The sequence below is a fragment of the Beauveria bassiana genome (genome assembly GCF_000280675.1).
Source record: "Beauveria bassiana ARSEF 2860 unplaced genomic scaffold BBA_S00043, whole genome shotgun sequence".
Classification (NCBI taxonomy): Eukaryota; Fungi; Ascomycota; class Sordariomycetes; order Hypocreales; family Cordycipitaceae; genus Beauveria; species Beauveria bassiana.
In genome coordinates, this window is record NW_007930878.1 from 127193 (window position 1) to 149946 (window position 22754).

At 46.3% G+C, this 22754-nt stretch overlaps 7 protein-coding genes across 7 annotated transcripts; 4 read left to right on the plus strand and 3 right to left on the minus strand.

Annotated features, from left to right (window-relative positions):
• Window positions 1-2202: 2202 nt before the first annotated feature.
• On the plus strand, window positions 2203-2671 carry BBA_09005 (uncharacterized protein; the record flags this gene model as incomplete). Its single annotated transcript, XM_008604102.1, has 4 exons — window positions 2203-2304; window positions 2353-2439; window positions 2519-2527; window positions 2567-2671. 4 exons carry the CDS (start codon window positions 2203-2205, stop codon window positions 2669-2671), a joined length of 303 nt encoding a protein of 100 aa, XP_008602324.1.
• A 3225-nt stretch (window positions 2672-5896) lies between these two features.
• BBA_09006 (TBC domain-containing protein) lies at window positions 5897-8641 on the plus strand (the record flags this gene model as incomplete). The annotated part of the gene is made up of 1 exon (XM_008604103.1): window positions 5897-8641. One exon carries the CDS (start codon window positions 5897-5899, stop codon window positions 8639-8641), a length of 2745 nt encoding a protein of 914 aa, XP_008602325.1.
• Window positions 8642-8850: 209 nt separating this feature from the next.
• Window positions 8851-9424, minus strand: BBA_09007 (ubiquitin-conjugating enzyme; the record flags this gene model as incomplete). Its single annotated transcript, XM_008604104.1, has 2 exons — window positions 8851-9309; window positions 9398-9424. The coding sequence occupies 2 exons, from the start codon at window positions 9422-9424 to the stop codon at window positions 8851-8853; spliced, it is 486 nt and encodes a 161-aa protein (XP_008602326.1).
• Window positions 9425-10395: 971 nt separating this feature from the next.
• Window positions 10396-11218, plus strand: BBA_09008 (nucleolar protein,Nop52; the record flags this gene model as incomplete). Its single annotated transcript, XM_008604105.1, has 2 exons — window positions 10396-10459; window positions 10515-11218. 2 exons carry the CDS (start codon window positions 10396-10398, stop codon window positions 11216-11218), a joined length of 768 nt encoding a protein of 255 aa, XP_008602327.1.
• Window positions 11219-11676: 458 nt separating this feature from the next.
• BBA_09009 (uncharacterized protein) lies at window positions 11677-14790 on the minus strand (the record flags this gene model as incomplete). Its single annotated transcript, XM_008604106.1, has 1 exon — window positions 11677-14790. The coding sequence occupies one exon, from the start codon at window positions 14788-14790 to the stop codon at window positions 11677-11679; it is 3114 nt and encodes a 1037-aa protein (XP_008602328.1).
• Window positions 14791-15935: 1145 nt separating this feature from the next.
• Window positions 15936-20332, plus strand: BBA_09010 (uncharacterized protein; the record flags this gene model as incomplete). Its single annotated transcript, XM_008604107.1, has 29 exons — window positions 15936-15956; window position 16105; window positions 16440-16442; window positions 16518-16523; window positions 16629-16636; window positions 16710-16726; window positions 16778-16783; window positions 16867-16894; window positions 16936-16946; window positions 17072-17073; window positions 17121-17150; window positions 17407-17416; window positions 17522-17528; window positions 17558-17571; window positions 17672-17700; window positions 17787-17807; window positions 17934-17941; window positions 18018-18021; window positions 18214-18246; window positions 18650-18689; window positions 18850-18860; window positions 19412-19421; window positions 19749-19756; window positions 19899-19910; window positions 19947-19948; window positions 20114-20128; window positions 20163-20172; window positions 20252-20263; window positions 20328-20332. The coding sequence occupies 29 exons, from the start codon at window positions 15936-15938 to the stop codon at window positions 20330-20332; spliced, it is 384 nt and encodes a 127-aa protein (XP_008602329.1).
• A 1773-nt stretch (window positions 20333-22105) lies between these two features.
• BBA_09011 (uncharacterized protein) lies at window positions 22106-22507 on the minus strand (the record flags this gene model as incomplete). The annotated part of the gene is made up of 3 exons (XM_008604108.1): window positions 22106-22115; window positions 22264-22311; window positions 22401-22507. The coding sequence occupies 3 exons, from the start codon at window positions 22505-22507 to the stop codon at window positions 22106-22108; spliced, it is 165 nt and encodes a 54-aa protein (XP_008602330.1).
• Window positions 22508-22754: the final 247 nt, after the last annotated feature.

Here is a 22754-nt window from a genome sequence, read left to right on the forward strand (position 1 = left end):
TACATACGGCCATAGGCAGTAGAAAATATCGCGTCCCGTCTGCTCCGCGGAAATCAAGCTACTGACCGGCAGATTAGTAGTTGGGTCGGTGACGACCAGCGAACACCGGCTGCTGTATGTTTTTTTTTCTTTTTTTTCTTGTGCTCGTGGTGTCCGCCCTTACTTTTCATGTTTTGAACGTCGCTCGCATTTTGCGTGTGTGTGTGTGTGTGTGTCGCTGCAAGGCTGAGCTGAGCTGCAGGCCGCAGCCAGCGGCCGACGCGGCTGCGCATATGCAGTGAGGACTACCCGATATCATTGTGAATTCGTAACTAGAAATTTTAAGCCAAGTTTCAGTCGGAAGATGCAAGGGAAGATGTTGTTCACAAGACAAATCTCGACGCAATTGTGACGCGGCACGCGATTGACGAAATGAAGCGCACCCCTCGGGTTCGAAAAAGCTACATGCCTTTGACTTCTCTTCTCGCAAAGGCCGAGTCTCTTATCACTCGATCACTTGGATTATCTGATCCTGTCCTTTTTCTTACCTACCACTCTCATCTTCTTATCTCTCCATGCAGGGCAAATGCATTACGTTACAACGCAAATTTTGAACTCTTAAACTACAAGTCTTGCGCTCCCGAGACATGCAGGCAAGATGGTCGACTGAGAAACAGAAAATCTCCCAAGGCGCATTAAATGACTTATCGGCAGCCACATCTTGGAAAGTGACTTTGCGGTGGACATCGCATGGTGAGACACGCATCTAAGTTAGGTGCACCTCAGGGTCTGTCTTGGAGATGGGGTCCAGGGCTGACTAGGGTTTGCCATAGGCGTTGTATTGTTATCTTGCTTAACCGGACTGACCTGGGGGAGCCCGCGACTGATACGTAGGCTTTGAGATGGCCGTGTCTTTTGATGTATGCATGTGTTTGCGGTGTCCAACGAGGTAGCCGACTAAATTAGATCAAAGTAACCAGCCTGCGTGCAGGGTAGTTCCTCATAAAGAAACGACACTTGCTTCATTGAGAACTTGATATGATCAAATCAAGCGTTTACATCAAGTGAACAAGTCAAATGGCAGCTGATTATGAGGACAACTATAAGGCCACACACAAGGCTTATTCGCGTTTCTCGTCGTGTAATCTTGCAATCACAAGCTTGTTGTTCTCGGGTGGAAACTGTGCATGTTGATGGTTGACACCGTCGGTGATGATTTATCAACGCGAATATTTACCAACTCGGCCAGATCAATAGATTGTCACACTGAACTCATTTTCCGGGCTCAACTTTCTGCGAGGTCCCCATTGTTTCACTACCCCAACTTTTTCCTTGTTTTTTGGCTGCACTGTACTCACAGTGCGCGGGTCAATGGTTGCTGCGCCGTCAGCCATGGTCACCAGCAGCCGCGGAAGCCGCAGTCGTACCGTCATCAGAAGTCCCCGACGGATGCAGCCTGTCTCAAAGATGCCTTGGAAAGTTGGCCGATGAATTGCATGTGGGTTCAATGATGTCAACCATACAGTGCGACCACCGTCATAGGGTGAGGAAAACGAAGCTTGTCGCGAGCGACCAGGACCACAACTCGGACAAGCTGTGGGAGGAGACGTGGCTGTCAGATGGAGCTGAAAATAACGGGATTCCAATGTCCGATGGGATTTGTTATTAAGGCCGTCTGTGTATATATGCAAATGGCGCCGCGCCGTCTTTTACGAGTTGCGATGATGTTGGTGGCTGCATAATTTCGGCATACACTACTTGAGTCATTTGTCTTGGCACTATGCGAGATTGCATTGATAAACATCGCATATAACTGAAAATGGGTGGCTATCTATTCCCTGGCATTAGTTCGGATGATTTGTTGCAAAATCAAGCACCTTGATCTGTAAACTGTGACTGTGTGTCGGTCGGCGATTTCTGACTCGGCAGTACATGACCAATGCGTCTGCATGTGGTATATGGAATCGCAAAATCACAGTCTGAGGCAAAACAATCCAGCCGCCAACCTTTTTGTATCGAGTCTCATCGTATGTCGCAGTCCTGGGCCGAGATGGACTCGCATTGCGCGGGTACCTCATCGCTGGTAGCAAGTCCCGACCCGGCGCAGTGTAACAATTCCGGTGCGACGGGATCCACGCCCCCAGACAGTATTGACAATTGTTTTGCTTACAATCGGTTTGTTTTTTCTTCGAAGCGAGCTAGAACAAAAGGCCCCGGTCAGGCATGTCCTTGTCGATAGTTGGACCGAGCCTCGATGGCGAGCCAAACCAAACAATCGGGAACGCCGAGGCTATGAAGCGACTGGCTGGCTACGTTACGTATGGAGTAAGTATGCGGAGTGCGATTAATAATAAATGATGAATTAAGAAACAGTGGCCGGTTGCTTGTATGCAATTAAACGCAGGTGGATTTGTGGTACTGTTATTTGGGCCTGTGCATCTCCTTATACATATGAACATGGTATGCGGATTACGCCGGTGATATAGTAACGGCGCGAACGCATATGCAGGTCGAAAATCTACACTGTACGAATAAATAGGCTGCGTTTGTAAGCAGAGCTTACAGCACAATTTTTTAATCTGACCAGCCTCCCATTCGTCGGGACTCAGGGCTGCCACGCGAGGACCATCGCAACTGCTGGAAACCTGACAGGGGACTGGGGCTGGCTAGTCATCGACTCGTCGTCGTTTAATTAACTATTTAATTTGGGGGCACGGGTGATGTCTATCCGGCCTGTCAGAGAGATCAGGGTGAGATCTTTATTCGTAGTCACGTCGAAGCAAAAAATGGGCATGGGCATGTGCAGTACTCGATGGATTTTGAGAGATTATCCGGCGACAATGGTGTTGTGTGTCGACGAGAGTTCTTTACAAAAGTACGCATAATCCGTAGTGACGCTTTGGTTGGATACTGGTGCATAGCCCTCACACGTGCGCTCACAGACGCGACATGGATGGATGCAGGCAATCAAAAGCAAACCTGGTGCCTCTACTCCAGAACAATAAAAAGAAGCAAATAAGGCTGTGCGCTGGTGGCGGTGGCGAACCCAGATGTCGCGATAAATGGACGAGAAACGGAAATATTTATTACTCACAGGCAAGGTAGTATGTAAGGTAGGCAGGAAAAGAAATTGGCTACGCACAGCATGAGCACGGGCTGATCCCTTGCAGAAAACCCCAGTGCTGGACCAGGGGGGGTTTGGGGGAGAGGGCTCGTCATTGCTTTTTATGCAGCAAAAAGCGAACAATTATTAGCAGTTTCCCCGAGAACCGGATGACGTTGTTTCTTCTTGTGGCTCGACTTCATGACGCTTGTTGTTTTAGAACTTGGGCCGGCTGGAATGCTCGAGTCAAAAGATGCGAGCTGTCATAAATAACAAGCGGCACGGACTCTTGGTTGTTTTGTGAGAGAACAACAGCAGCTAAGTAGTGTTGACTAACAATCGTCCCATCGACCTTTGTTTTTGTGACAAACGATATTTTGCAGGCTGTCAGCCACGAGGATGAGGTCAGTCATGACGAGATTATTGTAACGCAGTCAGAGCAATCATTAATAACAGCCCATCACCACGCAAGCCGAGAGGTTACAGCAGGCGGCGAGGAGTAATTGGCAGCTCGCAACAACTTCCCAGAATCAACTGCCTAAAGGGGACATAAGTAAAGGCTGAGACCAGCCGGTATCTCAGCCGTTGCTTTTTCCCAGCAAGCGAGGTCAACCGCGTCGGAGGAGTAGGTAATCTGACCATCAAACCTGCACGTTTTGCATCTAAACTTTTTAAAAAGTCGCTCTGCAAACCAGTCAGAGCAGGGGGGGTTCAGCGCCGTGCATCGGATCGTGCATAAGTGCACCCCGCAGGGCTTGCGCAGGCACCGGTCAGAAGCCACAGGGGCATGCAGGATACAGGTACGTAAATGCATGCAGGCAGCAAATGATACGGCGCATTCGCTAGCGCTGCGCAAGGCCTTCCTGTAACTCATCCAACGTGTGTGGCTTTTTGCAGGCACGGCATGCATGTGTCGGCACCGTGCCTGCGTCTGTGGTGTGATCTGCTGCACAAAAGTGTGTATTTCATCATGATTAGAAGGCCAAAGTGAAGCTAAGCTGACGCTCTCGACCGGACTTTGCCGTCCTCAGAGCGTATCCATACTCGTTGACCTGAGTTGAAGTTTGTTACTAGCCCGGCCGCCTCGGCCGCCCTGCTTACCCGGATCCGCGGCTCGAATACTGCCGACCATGGCTTGTGTCAGGGAGGCTAACCCCTGCAGGCCGTCGTCCCAGGCGTGCCAGGATGGTGTTTTAGTGAGATTTGGCTTTTCTACCCGTCTGTCGCGGCTGATCAGAGACAAGACGGGATGCAACAAGTCTCGCTTGGCCAGCTTGCCAGCTACCCGGCGTTGCATCTTGGGGTCTTGTTTCCCTGCCGATGTGGCATTTGTATTTTTCTCTTGATTCACTTCTTGATATGCTTTTTTTCTTTCCACGGAAGCACCCTGCAGCGATCGATGACTCGGCTGGGTAGGCTGAACGGGCTTGGCTTTAAACTTTTGTGCCAGTGGCACGACCAGGCGACGCTAGTGCAATTGCATGCACTTTTGAATATTAGCTTTTTATTACAATTACGACGAAACGACTAAATAGGCAGGAGAGCGGGATATCGTAAGAGGGCTTGGAGCTTCTTGACAGGGTGGTTGTCCGTCTGTATGGACCTAGTGTGTACGGATGCCATGGATCGAATTAGTGATAGGAGGCGGTAAACATCTTCAATTTTGCCTCGAGCTCCCTTTGTTTATTGCTGAAATTGACGAGACAAGAGGCGCGGTGCGGAACAGTGAGTCGTGTCGAAGTCGCGTGCCAGGACCGGGGGGGTTATAGGGATTGCAGGGGATCTTGGTAACCAGAGATGCAAGGATGGCGCTATAATACAGCGCTCCTATGACGAAACGGCCCGCCGCATCCACCAAAAATACAGGGCATTTCCGCTGAGGTATCTCCATCGTCCACTAAAGCAAAAACGCATTGCCGCTAAAAGATGGCTCCATCCACTATAATATAGCGTTGTTTCTTCAAAACAGCACCAAATTGCACTACAAAGTAAAAGCACCACTAACGGCCATCCACTAAACGCAGAGACATGCAGTGGCCCGCCCCCGGCTTAGCCCGCTAATAATGCCCAACACCAGCCTAATAAACCTCCTTCTCCATCGCCTCCCCGCCCACCTCCGTCCTCACAAACCCACTGCAACCAGCCAAGCAAGGAGCCGCCAGCAGCAGCATTTTCGTCGCTGCAGTAAAAATACCAATCCCCGCCTGCCGCTGCCGCTCTCCCCATCTCGACATTATTACGTCTCTTCTCTCCACACTCGTCTTTTTTCTTTGCTTGTCCTCCTCACTGTTTGCCTGGTGGTTGCCGTTCCGTCTGACCTCCTGGCTATCCAAAAGGGCCAAACCTCCCAACGACAAACCCCGGCGGCTTCTCCTTTGCATCCTCGTCAATGGCGTTTGCCTAATCAAAATACTCTTGCCGCAACATTTCTGCAGCTCGCTTCCCCACGACATCCCTCGAGCCGGCCCTCCTTTACCGTCCCAACCACGCTGCATTCCCGTCCTCCGACTACCACCAAGCCAACAACGCACCCGTCATTCCGCTACATATCTGCCGTCCGAGTCGGCTACCGATTTGCCTCTGCGTTGTCTCCTGGCTGTATTCTGGCTGCATTGTGCATTGCGCTACCTCGCCTGCTCTGCCCCCGCCCTGCAAAGAATCGTCCACCTCGACGTCCCGCGGCCGACGTTCATCACACCACCTACAATGCCACTATAGCAACGTCGACATAGCCAGTAGCTTGCCGAGATCCCGGCGGGCCTCTTTACTCTTTGCCACTCGAGCCCGGTATCCAGACGGAGCTGGGCTCTCAGCATGACCGAAATGGCCGTCTCACCCGTCGACAATGGCCAATCTGACGCCAAGCCGGCCAAAAACAGACAGTTTTCTGTCTACGCCAACCGAATCAAGCCCGTTGACGTCCGCGGTCCTGTCGAATCTCCGCCGCTTCCCCAGGTCGCGCCAGTTCTGCCTCGTTGGGACTCGCTTCAGAATGGCCCTCACTTGATGGCTGTCAGTCCAACAGCAGACTCTTTCCCCAAAGATGTTTTTTACGACGCCCCAGAACAGCTCAGGCCGCCTCTTTCGCCCGCCTTTGAAGAGTTTCCTCGCATACCTCTCGAAGAACCTCTGCCATCTCCCAAACCGATCCTCTCTGCCAAGTCGTCCAATGCCGACATGCGACAATCATCTGGCTCCGTCGGCAACTTTTCCAGGCCCCGAAAACCGAGCATTAAGCTACCGCTACAGCAGAAACCCGCCACACCGAAAGAGCCTTCACCGCAGCTCAACCACAGTTTCGTCGGCTCGCCATGGCACAATCCTCGCTCTCGTGCCCAGTCCAACGCATCGGTAAACTCGACATATACATTTGCGTCTCCGCCACTCGCCAACGTCTATGACTGGTCCGCCCCTCCGTCGCCTCGCCTTTGCGCCGCTCCCCACTCTACCAACGGCTCGCCTATCACGGCGCCTACCTCGACATCTAGCAGGCCGCCTTTTGCTACTTATAATCGTGTAGACTCGTCTGTTTCGGCGCCTCCAGGGCCTGTCGGCGCTCCTTGGGCGGGTGGAGACGAGATGCGGTCCAGTTTCAGGTCCCAGCTTACAACCTCCACAGCCCCCGGCACCACTGCGACCGAGCGCAGCAGTGTCATGACCAAAGACAGCTCCGTCAGCTCCCTCTACGCTAATGCAGACGCTGAGGCCGACGAGTTTAGCATCGAGGATGTCATGCTCATGTACGAGAATGGTTTCAAAGATGACACGGACAACGAAGACGACGCCACTGACTCGGACGGCTTGCCTCGCATCTCTCGACAGCTCACCACCCTGTCAGAAACAGGCCCAGCCGTCGCTCGTTTCGAACAAGCTGAGAGCTCTCAACCTCCCCGCGTTGCGGCCCGCGCTGCCCCATCCGCTTTGGACGCGGAAATCCGCCAATCCAAAATGCTCTTCTCCAGCCCAGCCTTTACATCAATGCTTCCTGCCATTGCTGGCGACAATATGACAATCAAGGAGGAAGAACCCCTTCACAAGAGAGACTCGGCCAAGTCGATTGGCACGGATCCCTCTGTGACGTCTCGTCCAGCTACGTCTGAATTCAAAGAAACCCTACCAGTCTCCCCCATTTCCGACACGTTCTCACAACCAAACTCTATTTCCCCCACGCCGCCTCCAGCTCCCGTGCCGTCTTATGCCGAGACTGAAGAGCCTGGCTCGCGCGATCGATATGGCTTCAAGAAGCAGAGTCAGACCATCACTCGTCAGCAGTACGACGATTGGAATAAAAACTACTCGCAATACTTGAGCCGCCGGCGCCGCAAATGGGTAGCTTATCTCAAGGATCATGCTTTACTGACCGACCGCCCGATTCGATTCCCGCCACCCAATGCAAAGACAAAGCGATTTGTCCGCAAGGGCATCCCCCCGGATTGGCGCGGCGCCGCCTGGTTCTACTACGCCGGCGGGCCCGCCATTCTATCCAAGCATTCCGGACTCTACGAAAAACTGCTTTGCGCTCATGCAAAGCAGATTGACATTGATGCTATTGAACGAGACTTGCATCGTACTTTTCCTGACAATATTCAATTCAAGCCCTCGCCGGCCGGATTCGACGCCTCGGCCTCGGCCTCGAGCAGCGAGCGTCAGAGCCAGTCGACACTGACCAGCGACGAAACGTCGAGCGCATGCAGCGCTCAAGCTGTACCCGGCGAGCCACCTATTATTACTTCTTTGCGCCGCGTTTTACACGCATTTTCTATTTATAACCCCCGCATCGGATACTGCCAGAGCCTAAATTTTCTGGCCGGTCTGTTGCTTTTATTCGTCGAGACGGAAGAGCAATGCTTTTGGCTACTCAACGTCATTACACACGTTTATCTTCCCGGCACGCATGAGATGAGTTTGGAAGGCTCCAAGGTGGATCTGGGTGTGCTAATGGCCGAGATTCGCGACACTATGCCCGAGGTGTGGGATCGAATTGGTGGTGAGTTGGAGGAGCAGACCAACTTCAAACCGCCGCCAAGCCGTCTGTTCCGGCGCCCGCTTGGCAGGTCGCGTCATCGCGGCCACCCCAGTCTTTCAACAGAACGTCTACCTCCCATAACTTTGTGCATGACGGCGTGGTTCATGAGCTGTTTTATTGGCACCTTGCCGATTGAAACGACGCTGCGCGTTTGGGACGTCTTCTTCTACGAAGGGTCCAAGACACTGTTTCGAGTGGCCCTGGCTATTTTTAAGCATGGCGAGGCCGAGATTAAATCCATTTCGGACCCGATGGAAATGTTTGGCGTAGTGCAGGCGCTACCGCGAAAGATGCTGGATGCCAACTTGCTGATGGAGCAATCGTTCAAGAAACGCAATGGCTTCAACCACTTGAACCAGGACGCCATCGACGACAAGCGACGCGAGCGACGTGACAAGGCGAAAAAGGACCGTGAGCAGATTCAGCACAGCCAGACGATGCAAAACGGCAACGTGACGGAGACGGAGACGGTGTCGGTGGTGAGGCGGGCGACTCTGTTTGGCAAGAAGAGGCATGCCAAGCCCGAAGTTTGATGCAGCTATTTCTGGTACATATTTTTATCTGGTGTACCGAGTACATCTGTATGATGACGACTATATACTTTTATTTGTTTGGCACATGCCAGTATAGACGGCCCGACGGTGTTATCTTTTGTTTGAATAGGGGATGAATGGCGATACCCATAATAGATTACGATTTATTGCTATATACTGTACGTGACGTTTCTTGTCTTGATTCGGCATCATGGCCCCGCGGGGAACGTAGGATCTCCCATGGCGTACTTTTCCACGAAGCCCTTGGCGGCCTTTTCGAAGCCTTCGCGATCATTCCTGTACTGCTCCGCGATGCGGTCCTCAAGGGGGTCATCGGGTAGGGGCTCAACCAACAAGTTGCGAAGCGCGTCGAGTACGGCGGATATTTTTGTGCTGGGCTTCCAATTCTCCGTCTTGAGCAGACCGAGGCAGATGTTGCCAAGGGAGTCGTTTGTGACGTTTGGGTGGTAGATGCGGGTGGTGAACTTGACAACGGGCGCTTTGAACGGGTACTCTGTGGGAAGATTGAGCACAATGCCGTACCGGCCCGGGTGATAGACGCTCTCTTTGGGGGCGGAGAGCGTGACGTGCCAAGTGTGAAGTGAGTCGTTGGGCCCGAGGGCGATGTGGTAGCCCTCGGGCGGGGACTGGGTGAGTTCGCCGTATTCCTGAGCTGTTAGCAGAGAACTAGGTATAATAGAGGTAACAGGATAACATATGGAGGAGAATGGTGAGAAAATGGAGGTCGAGATTTACCTTTGTGATGCGACGCGTGGAAGACATGGTGAAGTGGTGAGTTGGGCTGGGTTGTGATGGAGGTGCAAGGTAGTAGGTATGACGATGAGAGAAGTGGATGGGCAAACGGTGGTGGGGTGGCGGGGTCGAGAGGCTAGGGCGCTGGGCCTAATGTGCGTGTAAGGTTATGGATGTTGGCGTGGTGATATAAGGTTTCGTGTCTGCCATGAGGGTGAGGGCAATGGCCAGACATTTATGAATATTTACAAGAATCAAGGCAGCAGAGGGCGGGAATAGATGTGGCGTTTGATGTGGGCGCCTGGGTGATGTTGCACGATATGGTCGAGACAGCAGGGGGCTCATAATACGCGCGTCAAGCACGCTGTAAGAAAAGTTGGAGACGACTAAAATATCTAATTTACAAGGATTGCTCGGAATAGATGGATATATGTCTTGAACAAATATGCACAACTCCCATCACGCGGAACGACGGTTCGAGGACGGCTGAAGGATATTACTGTCTCTTCCTTTAGGCCCTCCGGCAATGCCTTACTGTTAAGAAGAGCCTCGAGAGCCGTTTGAGAGCACGTAAACCTATCTACATTTATCTGCATAGGTAATTCTTTCGGCGCACATAGACAGTTTCGCTACCTGAGCTATTCCTGCGTCGTTGCTGACACCCCTGCAGGCACCCGACCAGCCTCGCCGCCGACCGTCCGATCGCTACAGCCACGCAGACATGTTAGATATAGTTATTTTCTGAATACACAAGTATTTTATAGCTACGAGAAAGAAGCGATAAAACATCAAACCAAAAATCGTAATCCAGCCGAGTAAAGAACGTGCTCTTTACTACTACCAGTGACATCTTCACCAACAGCCACTCTAAGATAAGTGGACCTGACCGACAGCTCACCTTGATTTTTTTTTTCCATCTGCAAAAAAAAAAGTTGAACCACCGCCAGCTGTAACACCACGACTTGTCAAAGATCCCCAATTCCACACCCTCAACCGCAGCAATGGCCGCGCGCGCAGGGCAAGAAGCGGCTCAAATGCCTTTTATAAAAAATCTCGCCTCCAGCGGTTCGTCTCTTGCATTTTCCCTCCCAGCATCACTAACTAATCTCCCAAACCACAGATCGCAAACTGCGCACATCCTCCCTCGAGGCCCTCACCGCATTTCTCGCCTCCCGTCGCACCCTCTCCTTCTCCGAAGCCTGCAAACTATGGACCGGTCTTTACTATGCCCTCTGGATGACCGACCGACCTAAACCCCAACAAGCCCTCGCCACCTCCCTCGCCTCTCTGCTGTTCTCGCTACGCTCTGCGCACTGCGCGGGGCCGTGGCTGCGTGGTTTCTGGCACGTTCTCGGCGCGCAATGGACCGGCATCGAGGCGCTCCGGCTGGACAAGTTCCTGCTGCTGGTGCGACGCGTATTTGCCGCCATGGTGCGGTACGCAAAGGAAGGCGGGGCGGAGGAGAGAGACGTGGTGGAGGGGATATGTAGAGAATACGTGTTTGATGGCGAGGGCGGCAGCTCGGGGCTGGGGCAGCTGCCGCTGGGTTTGAGGCTGCATGTGCTGGATCTCTGGGTGGACGAGCTGCAGAAGGAAGGTGTGCTGGGAGAGGCGGCAGAAGAGGACGGGGAGATGCAGGGGCTGGTGAGGAAGATGGGGGACATGGTGGAGGAGTTGAGGAGGAATGGGGTCAAGTCGGTGCGGGAGCGGGCAAAGGAGAGCTATGAGGATGCGAGGCTGCCGTGGGGGAGCAAGGAAGAGAGTATGGAGGAGGATGAGCAAGAGGAAGAAGAGGAGGATGGATGGGGAGGGTTCGAGGATTAAATGGCAGAACCTGCATTTCGGAGTTTGGCGCTTTAAAAACGGATGCACACACAATATGCAGCATTACATGAATCAAAAGGAGATGAGCGTATTTCAATTCGTGTTCATGTCTCTGTTTGGATGAGGCTGACGGATTGCCAGACAGTATCGACAAGTAGACGAAACACAGTCAAGTTCAAAAGCGATGCATCTCTTAGAAACAGAGTACATAATATACACAGCATTGCATGGACAAGACGCGAAACAAACAGTCATAAATCCATGCCTGGTTCACCTTTCGCTTGTCCAGGCCGTAAACGCCACTGCTAATCCAGAATGTAAAATCAAAATCCCTCCTTTCTTATGCAATCCACCAAACGATTCCCTTTCTTCTTTTGAAAATGACAATGAACCAACCCTGACCTATGCAATCCACGCCCACGATGCCTTTCCTACAAAATCCTTATGCGCTCTTTTCACTACCACACGCGCTCATCCCCTCCCACACTTCCCTCATCTAAAATGCCCCTCTCCATCCCCATCCTTTCTCTCCGCCACGCATCCGCCTTTTCCCGTTGCTCCTGCCCCCAGCCAGTCTTGCTATCCATCTTCCTCGCCACGCGTCTCCTATATCGTCTCCTCTGCGCCGGCGTCATCCGCTCCACGTCGGCCGCGTCGACACCACGCATCATGTCCAGCACGTCTGCGACGTCGTCTCGCAAAACAGTCCACGCCGCGGCGCCCCAACCGCCCGTCGTCCACTGATCAAGCTTGACGGGGAGCGCGGTGCCGAACCCAGCAGGGTCGTCAAAGGACCACACACACGGTTCCAGAGCGGAGCACGTGGCCGGGCGGCAGTAGATTTCGCACATGGCCGTCTCGGCGGCGAACCAGAGCGCCGAGAGACAGAGAAAGAGTCCGAGGAGGGTAAGGCGAGGACGGGGCATGAGGTTGAAGAGGCGTGGAAGGGGAAAGTGTAGATACGCAATGGCGCGGGTGGCGGGTTGGGCTGCGCACAGCGGACAGTCTTTGCCATGATTTTCGTCCATGGCGTGCGTCTCGGTTTCGGTGTGCTTTTCGTGTTTCGGCAACTTTTCGGTTTCGGTACGCTTTCTGTTGAGCTGCTCATCGACTGTGAGCTGCTTCTCAACTTTCGGCTGCGTATCGTCGAGCTGCTCGTCGTTTTTGCGCTGCTTCTCGACTTGAATCTGGTTGTCGTCGAGCTGATGCTCTTTCTTTGTAGGCGCGTCGCCTTGTTGGGATTTTTGTGTTCTCGACGGCACACCCGGTTTCGTCTTCCCGATGTCGTGCACCCCGAGATCGCGCTCAACAGACGCGCTCAGCGCTTCATAGTGTGACAGCTCGTCATCCAGGCGATTCTCGTCCACGCTGCTGCTTTCCGGTTCGCTTTTAATCTTGCCCACCGCATCCGCCACTGCCGGCAGTTCCTTGAGTAGCTCATCCAGCTTCTCGCTTGTCGTCTTTTTCCCCTGTAGAATATCTTCCAATTGATCCAGGGTCCCGTCGTCGATATTGTTTAGCTGCTGCAGCTCGTGCATGTCATCGCGCACTGAGGGTAGCTTGGCCGAGTTGGTGAGGGGCCGCCTTCTAGGCAGGCTCCGCGAACGCGCCGGCCGGGTGGGCTTTTCTTCGGCGGCACCGGGGTCCGACGCCGTGTCGACGTCTTTGCTACGCCACGCCAGGTCCCTCTTGCTGTTGCGAGGTGCATTGTCTGTTTTGATGTCTGGCGACTCCTCCAAGCTCACTCTGCGTCTGCTGCTGGGTCGTAGCTCCTCCCGATCCTCTTTCTTGATCGTGATAGGCGTGTCCACAAACGCGCCTGGCGCGCGAGGCGTAGGCATCGACAATACTTGATGCTTGGTGACCGGCTTGGGCGTCGCATCGTCTTCGATCCTCGGCGAGGGCGCGCGCACCGATCCGGGCTCTGAGTAGTTGTCGAGCGGCGCAAACAGCTGCTCCTCAGCCTCGATCCTATCCGTCGGGTCCTGCTCCGAGTGCACGCTAGAGCGTTTGCTCTTGCGCGAGTCGCTGGACCGGGAGCGCGCGAGCCCAGCAAAGCCGACTGTCGGCCGGTCCATGGAAGAGACGCTTTTGGCGGCGTTGGATGACGTGATGGATGTCCGTCGGCGACTGCTGTCGGCAAGGGCCGACCGTTTGAGAGAGCTGGCGCGGGGCGCCTCGGGCTTCATAGGAGGGGCAGAAGCATTCGCGCCTGGATTGTCGTCAGGTCGTCGGTCGGGAGCTGCAGGACTGGCGCCAGTAGCCCGGGCCAGTTTGCGCAACAAGTCGCGTGACTTGTCACGCTTGTCTGGCGAGAGCCTGTTTGCAGCGCGGTTTTGAGGTATGGTTGCCATACTTCTTTGTTCTGCTTCTTTGCGCTTTTCCTCGGCTTTCTTTGCGGCTGCCCGACGCACGTCGTCGGCAACTCTTTCCGCTTCTGATTTGTAAATAGTGACTGGTGTGTCGGGGACTTGCCTTCCTGCAGGCTCGAATGCCGACTTGGAGCGTGGGATGCCTGCCGCTTCACGGCCTATCCATTGTCTGTGTGGGGCATCAGGTGAAACAGATCTCGTCATGGCGTTGTATTCTTTGATCTCTTCAAGTTTGACTTGTGCCATCGCCCTCTTCGACAGCCCTTGCGTCTCTAGCTGTTTGATGTTGTCTAGCTTAGTGAGCCCACCTCTTGTGCGCGAGAACCCACGCTCTAGCAATGGAGCTTGCTTTTCAGGCTCCTTTTCCCATGATGGATTATCATTGGGTTTTGTAAGTTTCCTCGCACTGGCCACATTGGGCGTCAGCCCCAGCTCGCGGGCCCGTATCTCGTCGAGCTTGGTGTTGGGCGTGCTGCCTTTGCGCGGCGATTCGAATTGTGATTTTGTAGTTGGCGGCTTGTTGACTCGTATGCGTGGGCTATCCGAGACTTGCAAGTCACCCGCGGTAAAGTCCTCGTCTACCTGCCAGGCGTAGCTCTTCTCCGGCGATGCCTTGAACCCCGGGGCAACATTTTCAGTGGGTGGCAGCGGAGCGTCTGCATCGCGCATGCCCTCCTCCAGCACCCAGCGACTTGTTCTCGACTTTCCGATGCCGTCGTCGACGCGATTGCGCAACGCGATGCGCTCCTTGTTCGGCGAGACGGCACCTTTGCCATCTAGGGGATCCTCGTTGAGAGCCCCGCGCGCCTTGCCGTCGTTGCCCGATTGCGTGCGCCAGGATCGCGGTGCCGGGCTAGGGGAGCCGTCGATTGGGCCTGGTCGGGCGCCGCTGTCCTCCTCCTCGGCCGCGAGCTTGTACGCGTCGGACAGCGACATGGGCTTTCTGCTGCCGAAGCCGCCGCTGCCAAAGCGCGGTATACGGGAGCCGCCCGGCGTTGTGGGGGGATTACTTGGGCCAGCAGGCTTTGGCTGGGTGCTAGGACTTGTTTTCGACCGTGTGAGAGCGGGTATTCTAGTTTCGAGGGGTTGCGCTGTTGTTTGTTTTGTCGCGTTGCCAAAGAGCGGCTTGCGGTCATGTTGCCGCACGACGAAGGCGCCACCGCGCGTGGGCTTTGCGGGCCCGGGCCGTTCGTCTTGCATTTAATCGTCTATCGAATTGCTCTCGGATTCCTGCGTGTGTCTGGTTGTGAAGCACCGCCGGCGCGAAGCCAGCATGCTGGGGGCCGTGTTGTGAAGCCAGTCGCGTCACGGATGCGTAGGTGAGGCGGTGGTGAGGGGGTGGTGAAGCATCAATTTTGGACGGTAGTTTGATATCCAGCAGTGTAAAATTAGAAGCGCAGTGGCAAGATTGATGTATGGGAATTTGTTGTTGCCAGTCACAAATCGCGTTTGGTTGCACTGCAGAGGTGAAGCTGGAAATTTAGCTAGGTAGCATGGTAGGTACCTAGGTAGGTAGGTAGGTCGGCGGCCACGGCGCCACAACGGCCAGCCAGGTAGTGGTCGGCGGTCAACAGCGGCCCCTCTACCGCGTTGGAAGTCAACATCTCCGAATTACGATCTCGAATAGGGAGGAGACTTGAAAATTCCAAGTCATTTTTTGTAAGAGTTTTGGTTGTTGGTTCACTTGAGACTGAGCTGATGGGGTGCCAAATTCATGTACCCATAGGCGCGCTCCACACACAGCAGCGAAGCCCATATAGGTACAATTTACCCACCCCCGTCACAACAATAGCCTTCATGGTCTAGTTGGTTATGACATAGGTCTCATACGAGTTTATCTCTGTGACTCAATCTTAGATTGAGAAATCCTGGGGTCGGCAGTTCGAACCTGTCTGAGGGCAAGCAGTCGCGAGGTAATTGGCCTTGACTGTTTTTCTTTTCGAAATTTCATTTTTGCAGTTTCGGTATCAAGGACGGCGCATTGTCTTGCGGCTCGACGTTTCTATATAAAGAAGAGATCACCAATGTTCTTTTTGATTGTTGGACTTTCATAGGGACCTATGGTTCGTGTAGTGTGCGCCTTGTGTCAGATTGGCATCTAATCATTGTCCACAAGACGACGCGACGGAGTCGTTTTGAAGCTTGTGTAATGTTGACATGTTTTTTTTTTTTTTTTTTTCTTTTTTTCGCTTGTAACTTATGGATGGAATTGCGAAAAGTCTTTTTAGTAGCACAGGCACAGGTGTGCGAGGTTGCGCGATGTTATGCAAACTGAAAATAACTAGGGCATTTCACCGTCCTGGAATGCGTTCAACTCGTTTTGAACAGACTGGCTGTGTGATCAGATGTCGAGTTCTCGACACCCGGTGCGTGCATCAAGAAGAGAAAAGCGCCAGAGGTACTCAAGAAGCTCGGTCTACCCATTGATTGTGATTGTGCTACTCGGCTCGCTTTAAATGCCAGCCGAGTAGCTTTTGCTTTGCTTTTTATTTAACGTCTATGGTGTAGCTCTAGTGTAAGCAAAGAGACGTGCTAGCTATGCTCTACAGATAAACGTGCCGCCGTTTCAGTTAGCATGACGGGGCGTGTCCAGGGGCGTGCCTACGTTCTTACTAAGGGCTAATCATACTAGCTTCTTAACCTAAACATCCTCCTATAGTAGTAGCTATATACTAATTAAGATAGAACTACTTCTTCTTAATTAGTAGTTTTTACTATAGGTGGCTTCTATTAGCAGAGAGTTACCTATACTATTTATAGCTTTATTTCTATACCTTAGGGGCTTTAACACATATTACTACATAATAAATAAAATAATTAGGGATTTATAAGTAGTATACACTACTTAGGTGGTTAGTTTATCTCTTAGTTATTAGCTAAGAGTATCTTTTATTCCTTAGTATTATTTATTAATCTTTATATAATAGAAGTTAGTAAGCTTTATATAGGTCTAGAAGGATCTACCTAGGTATTTCTATATTATAGCTTTAGGCTTAGGTATAAGTTAAGGTCTAAGGCTATAAGGGATCTTCTTATAGTAGAAGAGGTAGGTTAAAGACTTCTAGCGCCTATATAGGTAATTAAGTTTAGTGTCTTTATACTTAAAGCGCTTATAGTAGTTAGTAAAGTCTCTATAGTAAGTCCTTATAGCTAGGAGATATCTTAGCTACTATTATTAAAGTATTAGCTTAAGGTACTTCTTTAGCTTTACTTTAAATTATAGCCTATAATAGCTTTTATAGTTAACTATATCTTACTATTACTAAAATATATTAGTAAGAAGACTATATATATAACGCTTAAAGTAAGATATTATAAGAGGGTTCTCTCTTATAGGTATCTTAGTACCTTCCTTAGTAAGCTAGTTAACTAGCTTATTACTTTTAATTTTAGTATAACCTAGGCACTAATATATATAGATTATATCTAGGTTTATATTACCTATCTTTTAAAATATATAGAATACTATTTATAATAATAGTGGTATTATTAAGCTAATATAGTTAATAACTAAGGTATTATTAATATAGATTATAATCTTTTCCTTTTAACGTTATTACGTAATTATAGTGTAAAGGCCCTTTAGGGCGCCTCTAATCTTAGCGTTAAATACTTCGCCTTTACTAATCTATCTATAACCTTATATAATAAGTCACTACTATTAATAGATAGTATACCCTTATCTTACTATATCTTTTTTAGTTTTAGAGTTATTACTATAGACTACTAATCTAGTCTAGGTCTTACTCTAGGCTTATATTTACTTAATCTAATATTCTTTTATTAGGTGGCTCCCTTTACTTTCTATTTAAATAGTATTAGAGAAGTACTAGGGGATTAGGCGTAGACGCTCTATTACTAGTGTTAGAGCGGTATTATAGAAGAGCCTAACGCCTTTTATAGCTATTTATTATACTATAACTATATTTAGGTTAGTAGTATACTAGATTTTATATTTTTACTATAGAAGGCGGTAGATAAGTAGGTAGTAGGTGTCTAAGTGTGCCTAGTGGTTTATATTACGTGCTATAATCTACTCTAGTAGTAGTTTTACTAGCAGGATACTAGCTTTCTTCTATAGTATAGTCTTTATTGTTATTTTCTATAAGGGTAAAATTATCTAATAAGCTATTATTAGTGTCTTTTAAATAATTATAAGATATCCTTTTAATACTCTTTCTACTTCTAGATACTAGATATCTACTTTATAGAAGAGTGTTAGTATAACTACTACCTATATGGCTCTACGTGCTATAGTAGCTAAGATATTGTGAATAGTGTTACTTATACTTTATAAGTGATATATAACGCTTTTAGCTTTTACTACCTACTTTAATATATAGATATTAAAGTTAAGGCATATATTAAACTAGATATTAAGTTATTATATTACTAGTTTTAGTTAGACTATCTAATTCTTATATTAGATAGGTAGTAGACTACTTTATTTCTAGTTTATAAAGTGTATTACTTCTATCTTATTAATATTAAAGGTAAAGCCTTTACTTTATCCCTACTCTTCTATTACTATAATTATAGCGTTTACTTATGTGGTAGTCTTATCTAGTGTCTCTCTAATAAAAAGTATAGTGGTATTATTAGTGTATTTATATTATTATATAGCGCCTAGGAGCTTATATAGCACTACTATTACTAGTAGGTAGAGGATTAGCGAGAGAGGGGAGCTTTATAGAATACTATATAGGAGCTCTAGAGCTTCTATAATAGTATCTTTAAAGTAAACGTTTACTAACCTACTTATAAGGAATATTATAAGTTAGTAGATAAAGAAGATTAGCTAGCCTTATCTATATAGCTAGAGTATAAGTCTATTTTATAAAATAATATTAAATACTCCTTTTATATCTATTATTACTAGCGTAGTAACTCTTTTAGTTATTCTATATTATACTTACTTAATATTATATATAAGCGTAGTAGTAATATCTATAGTACTTTATTAGGGTAGGGCGCTAGCTTAATTTAGGTGTAGTATCTTATATTTAATAGTAAGGTATGATATCTACTTAGTAATAATCTATTCTATACCTTTACCTAGGTAAGAGAGTAGAGAGATTAGTCACTACGTCCTTAGATTAGTAAGGTTATATTTATTTTACTTTAAGATTATTACTACCTTAGCTATATACTAAGCGTATAGGTAGTAGCTATACTATAGGTATATATTATAGATATCTATAATAAGGTGGCTTACTATTAGCTAAAGTTTCTAAAGTATATATACTATAATACTATTAGTGCTAGGGGAGGTATTACTAGTACTAAGGAGCCTAAATTAGGTCTTTTTATAAGAGATTTTTTAGTTAAAGGGAATTAAGATTTCTAGTATAATAGATATAGACTAAGGGTTAGTAATATTATTACTAGCTAAGTGCTATATAAGTTTAGCCTAGCTAAGGGCTTAAGCTTTATCTTTATTAGTTAAGAAGATCTACTTATTAACCTAAATAGGGGGTAGGGATATCTACTGCTAAGGCTTAAGCTAATATATAACTTTATAAATATTATCTAGTACTATAATACTTATAATAATCCTACGCTAGAAGTCTTACTTAACCTAATAAACTATTTATTTAAAATAGATATATATATATTATGTCTCCTCCCTTATTAGATTCTTAGTTATACGCTAGAGTACCTAGAAATCTAGTAGTATATTTATATATTCCTTATTTTACTAGGGGTTTTTACTAGCCTTATAGTTATTTTAATAATAGCTATATGTTTAGATTACTATCTTAATAATATCTATAAGTAAGGACGTTATTTATTTAATATTCTTATAGCTATTAAGTAATAGCTAAAGTAAGGTAAATGCTTTTTATATATAAGTAATAAAATCTTCTATTTTATTACCTAATACTATTTTATATCTATTTATAATCTACTAGGGAGCTTCTACTACTAGTACTTTAATATATACTATATAATATAGTAAGCCTATTATAAGATATTCCTCTATAACCGTAGTAGCTTAGTTAATATTAGAGAATACTAGGTTTATTATAGTTATATATTAATAAGGCGTTAACTAGGTTATATCTATATTAGGTTTATTTAGGAGGAGAAGCCCTTACTCTTCTACCTACTTAGCGAGTTTTATATTATATCTTAAGCTTAGTTAGTCTATTCTCTAGTAAGGGTAGTAGGTGTTTATATTACCTATAATAATAATATCTATAAGGACGTTCTACTATATAATAGCTATAATAGTTTTAGTTACTTAGGGGTTATTATAGATATTAAGGATAGTAGTGTTATTAATAACCACCTATAGTAGGTCACAGGATATAACTATAGTAAGTTATTTAGGTTATATTCTATAATATTTTTAGACGTAAGTAAGCACCTATAGGCGTATTACCTAAGAGTTTTAGTATAAGACTAGTAAGAAGTAGGTAAAGCTAGGATAGTCTAGTACTTAGTAGGTGTCTTTCTTCTTATTATATAATAAGTATAGCTCCTATAGTAAAACTATATTATAGTCTTTTTTATATATTAGCTAAAGGGCTATATAGTGTGTAGATTTATACTTATTAATATTTATTTAGAATAGGCAGAGTAAAATAGGTTTATTATTTCTAGATATTAGACTATAGATAAGTATATCTTATTTTCTTTAGTAGTGACTATTATATAGGTAAAGATAGTGGTAAGTGTATGATAATAATCACGTCGCTTAAGGGTTCTATAGGGTTTACCTATACTTATCTTAGTATAGCTATCTTTATAAAAGGCTATTTTATTATAATAAATAAGGGTATTTCTACGGCTAGGGGTTATAGAGTAGGTTTAAGGTTCTATGTAGTTAAGGTGGATAGTTATATAGGAGGGGAAGAGGGAGGTAGGAGAGAAGGAAGTAAGGTATCTTCTCCTATGTTTATATCTTCCTTTATATATCTATAATTTACTTTATCTTTATTATTATCTTCTTTTTCTTCTTCCCCTTCCTCTTCTTCTTCTTCCTCTTCTTCCTCTTCCTTTTCTTCTTCCCCTTCTTCCTCTTCTTCTATACTATCCTCCTTAATCCCCCCTTCTTCTATTTTTTCTTATTCTTCTCCTATTACTTTTTTCTCTCCTTTACTTCCCTTTATAACAGCGTCCCTCTCTACTTCTACTATTATACCTATAGTTTCCTCTATAAAATTAATTTCTACTAGGTTATCTATATTAGGTCTCTCTACTATAATATACTATAATTCTAGCTTAATAGATTTAGGGGCTTCTACCTTAGTTATCTTAACATCACCTATATCCTAGTCCTTAGTTAGGCTGCTTATAATTTTATTTAGCTTAGGCTATTATTATAAGAGCTCCTATCACTTATATATAGCTTTACCTTACTAGATAATATAGTTATATTCTATCTTAGAAAGTGTATAGGTACTATAGGTAGTGTGTTTTAGGAGGGTAAAGTATTCTAGTAAGCCTATATTATATAAGCTATAGTAGCCTATATATCTAGTATTAGCTTAATAGCTTTCCTAGTTATAGGTATAGCTTTTATAGTTTCCGTAGACTTTTAGTTTCTAGTATTATATAGGTATGTAGAATAACTAGTATATATTATATAAGATAAGGCATAAGGGTTTTATAAGCTAGAAAGAGAGGTCGCTAAGGCTAAGGAGATAGAAGTAGCTCTTTAAGGGTTAGTTAAAATAGATAATTAATATAGTTATAAGATTATTAGTTTTAGTACTTCTCTATTAGATAGGGTAAAATCTAGTTTATTCCTTAATAGCTTCTTTAATAGTTTACTTATAGTTAAGTTTTATATTATCTTATAATATAATTATCTATAGGAAGTTCTTAATAAGGTATATATACTATTTAATATCCTTTTCCGTGACCTTAAGCCTAACTAAGGGACCTTAAAGTTACTAGTTCTAAAGAATCTTTTACTAGATTACTATAGTTAGAAGGGTTAAGGTAAACCCTATATTAGTTTCTTTTATATCTAGGAGGTCTACTAGTTATAAATATAGCTTATTATATATTACTAGTTAAATCTATAGTAATTTATTAAAGAATTCTAAATCCTTATAAAGATAGATTAGAACCCTCTTATTATTCCTTAGTACTTATATTTTATATTTTAAGGTATCTTTAGGCGTAATTTTATAATTTCTAGGTTATATCTTATTAGCGGCGCGTATAATACTAGTAAAGGTTATTATTTTCTTAAGTAGTACTATACACGGGGTTTTCTCTACGCTATCTAACATAACAATATAGTTAGAGGCTAGTAAGATATTACTATAGGAGGTAGTTGACTAGTATTATAGGATTATTAAGTGGAGGTGCTATATAAAGTGTTTTCTATATCTAGAAGAAAACTACTTAGTATATTTTATAATTACCTATAAGTATATACGTAGAATACTAGCGTGTATATTAAGTTATTTCTAGGCTTTTATAATAAGTACTTTAGTATTTATAAGAGTGTTATTAATATCTTAGTTCTAGGTCATTAGAGGTATAAAGTGGTTTATATTTAGTTATTACTATTATTTTTTAGTTACTAGTTATATAGACTACTATTATATTAGGCTACTACTCTTAGTGAAGGGGTAAGTGTGTACTAGGATATTATTATGTGTGATTAATCTCTACGGGCCTTCTAATAGGTTAGGGCTTATAGAGACGTTATACCGTGGCGTATTACTAGCGTTAGTGGCATTTAGTGGCGTAGGCGTTATGCTATTTAGCGTGTGCTTTAAGAATTTATATAAATTTATTACGGTTTATTCTACTATCTTTCTATTCTAGAAATATAAGGTATGGCGTACCCTATGATATAGATGAAAGATTTTCCGATATGCCCTCCTCTGATGCCAGCCGAGTAGGTGTTAGAACAAATCAGCTGTAGGGTATGGACGCAGCTGAAATTTCTCATTTTGGGGTTTGTACGTGCTGTCCTTGACCAGAGAAAATTTTCAAATGAACCGTCTTCTTTTAGAAGCCCTTGTTTCTACTTATAATGGAGCGCCTGATAGTGAATCTGCACTTGCTCAGGACCATGGGGAATCTTTCGTGGCGCCGTGGCGTCGTGAACAATCAGTATTGCAGTTGAGCATTTGAGCACTGGTTGAATTTTGGGACCTTTCTGAAAGATCTGGGATTGATCCTGGGCCGCCCGCACT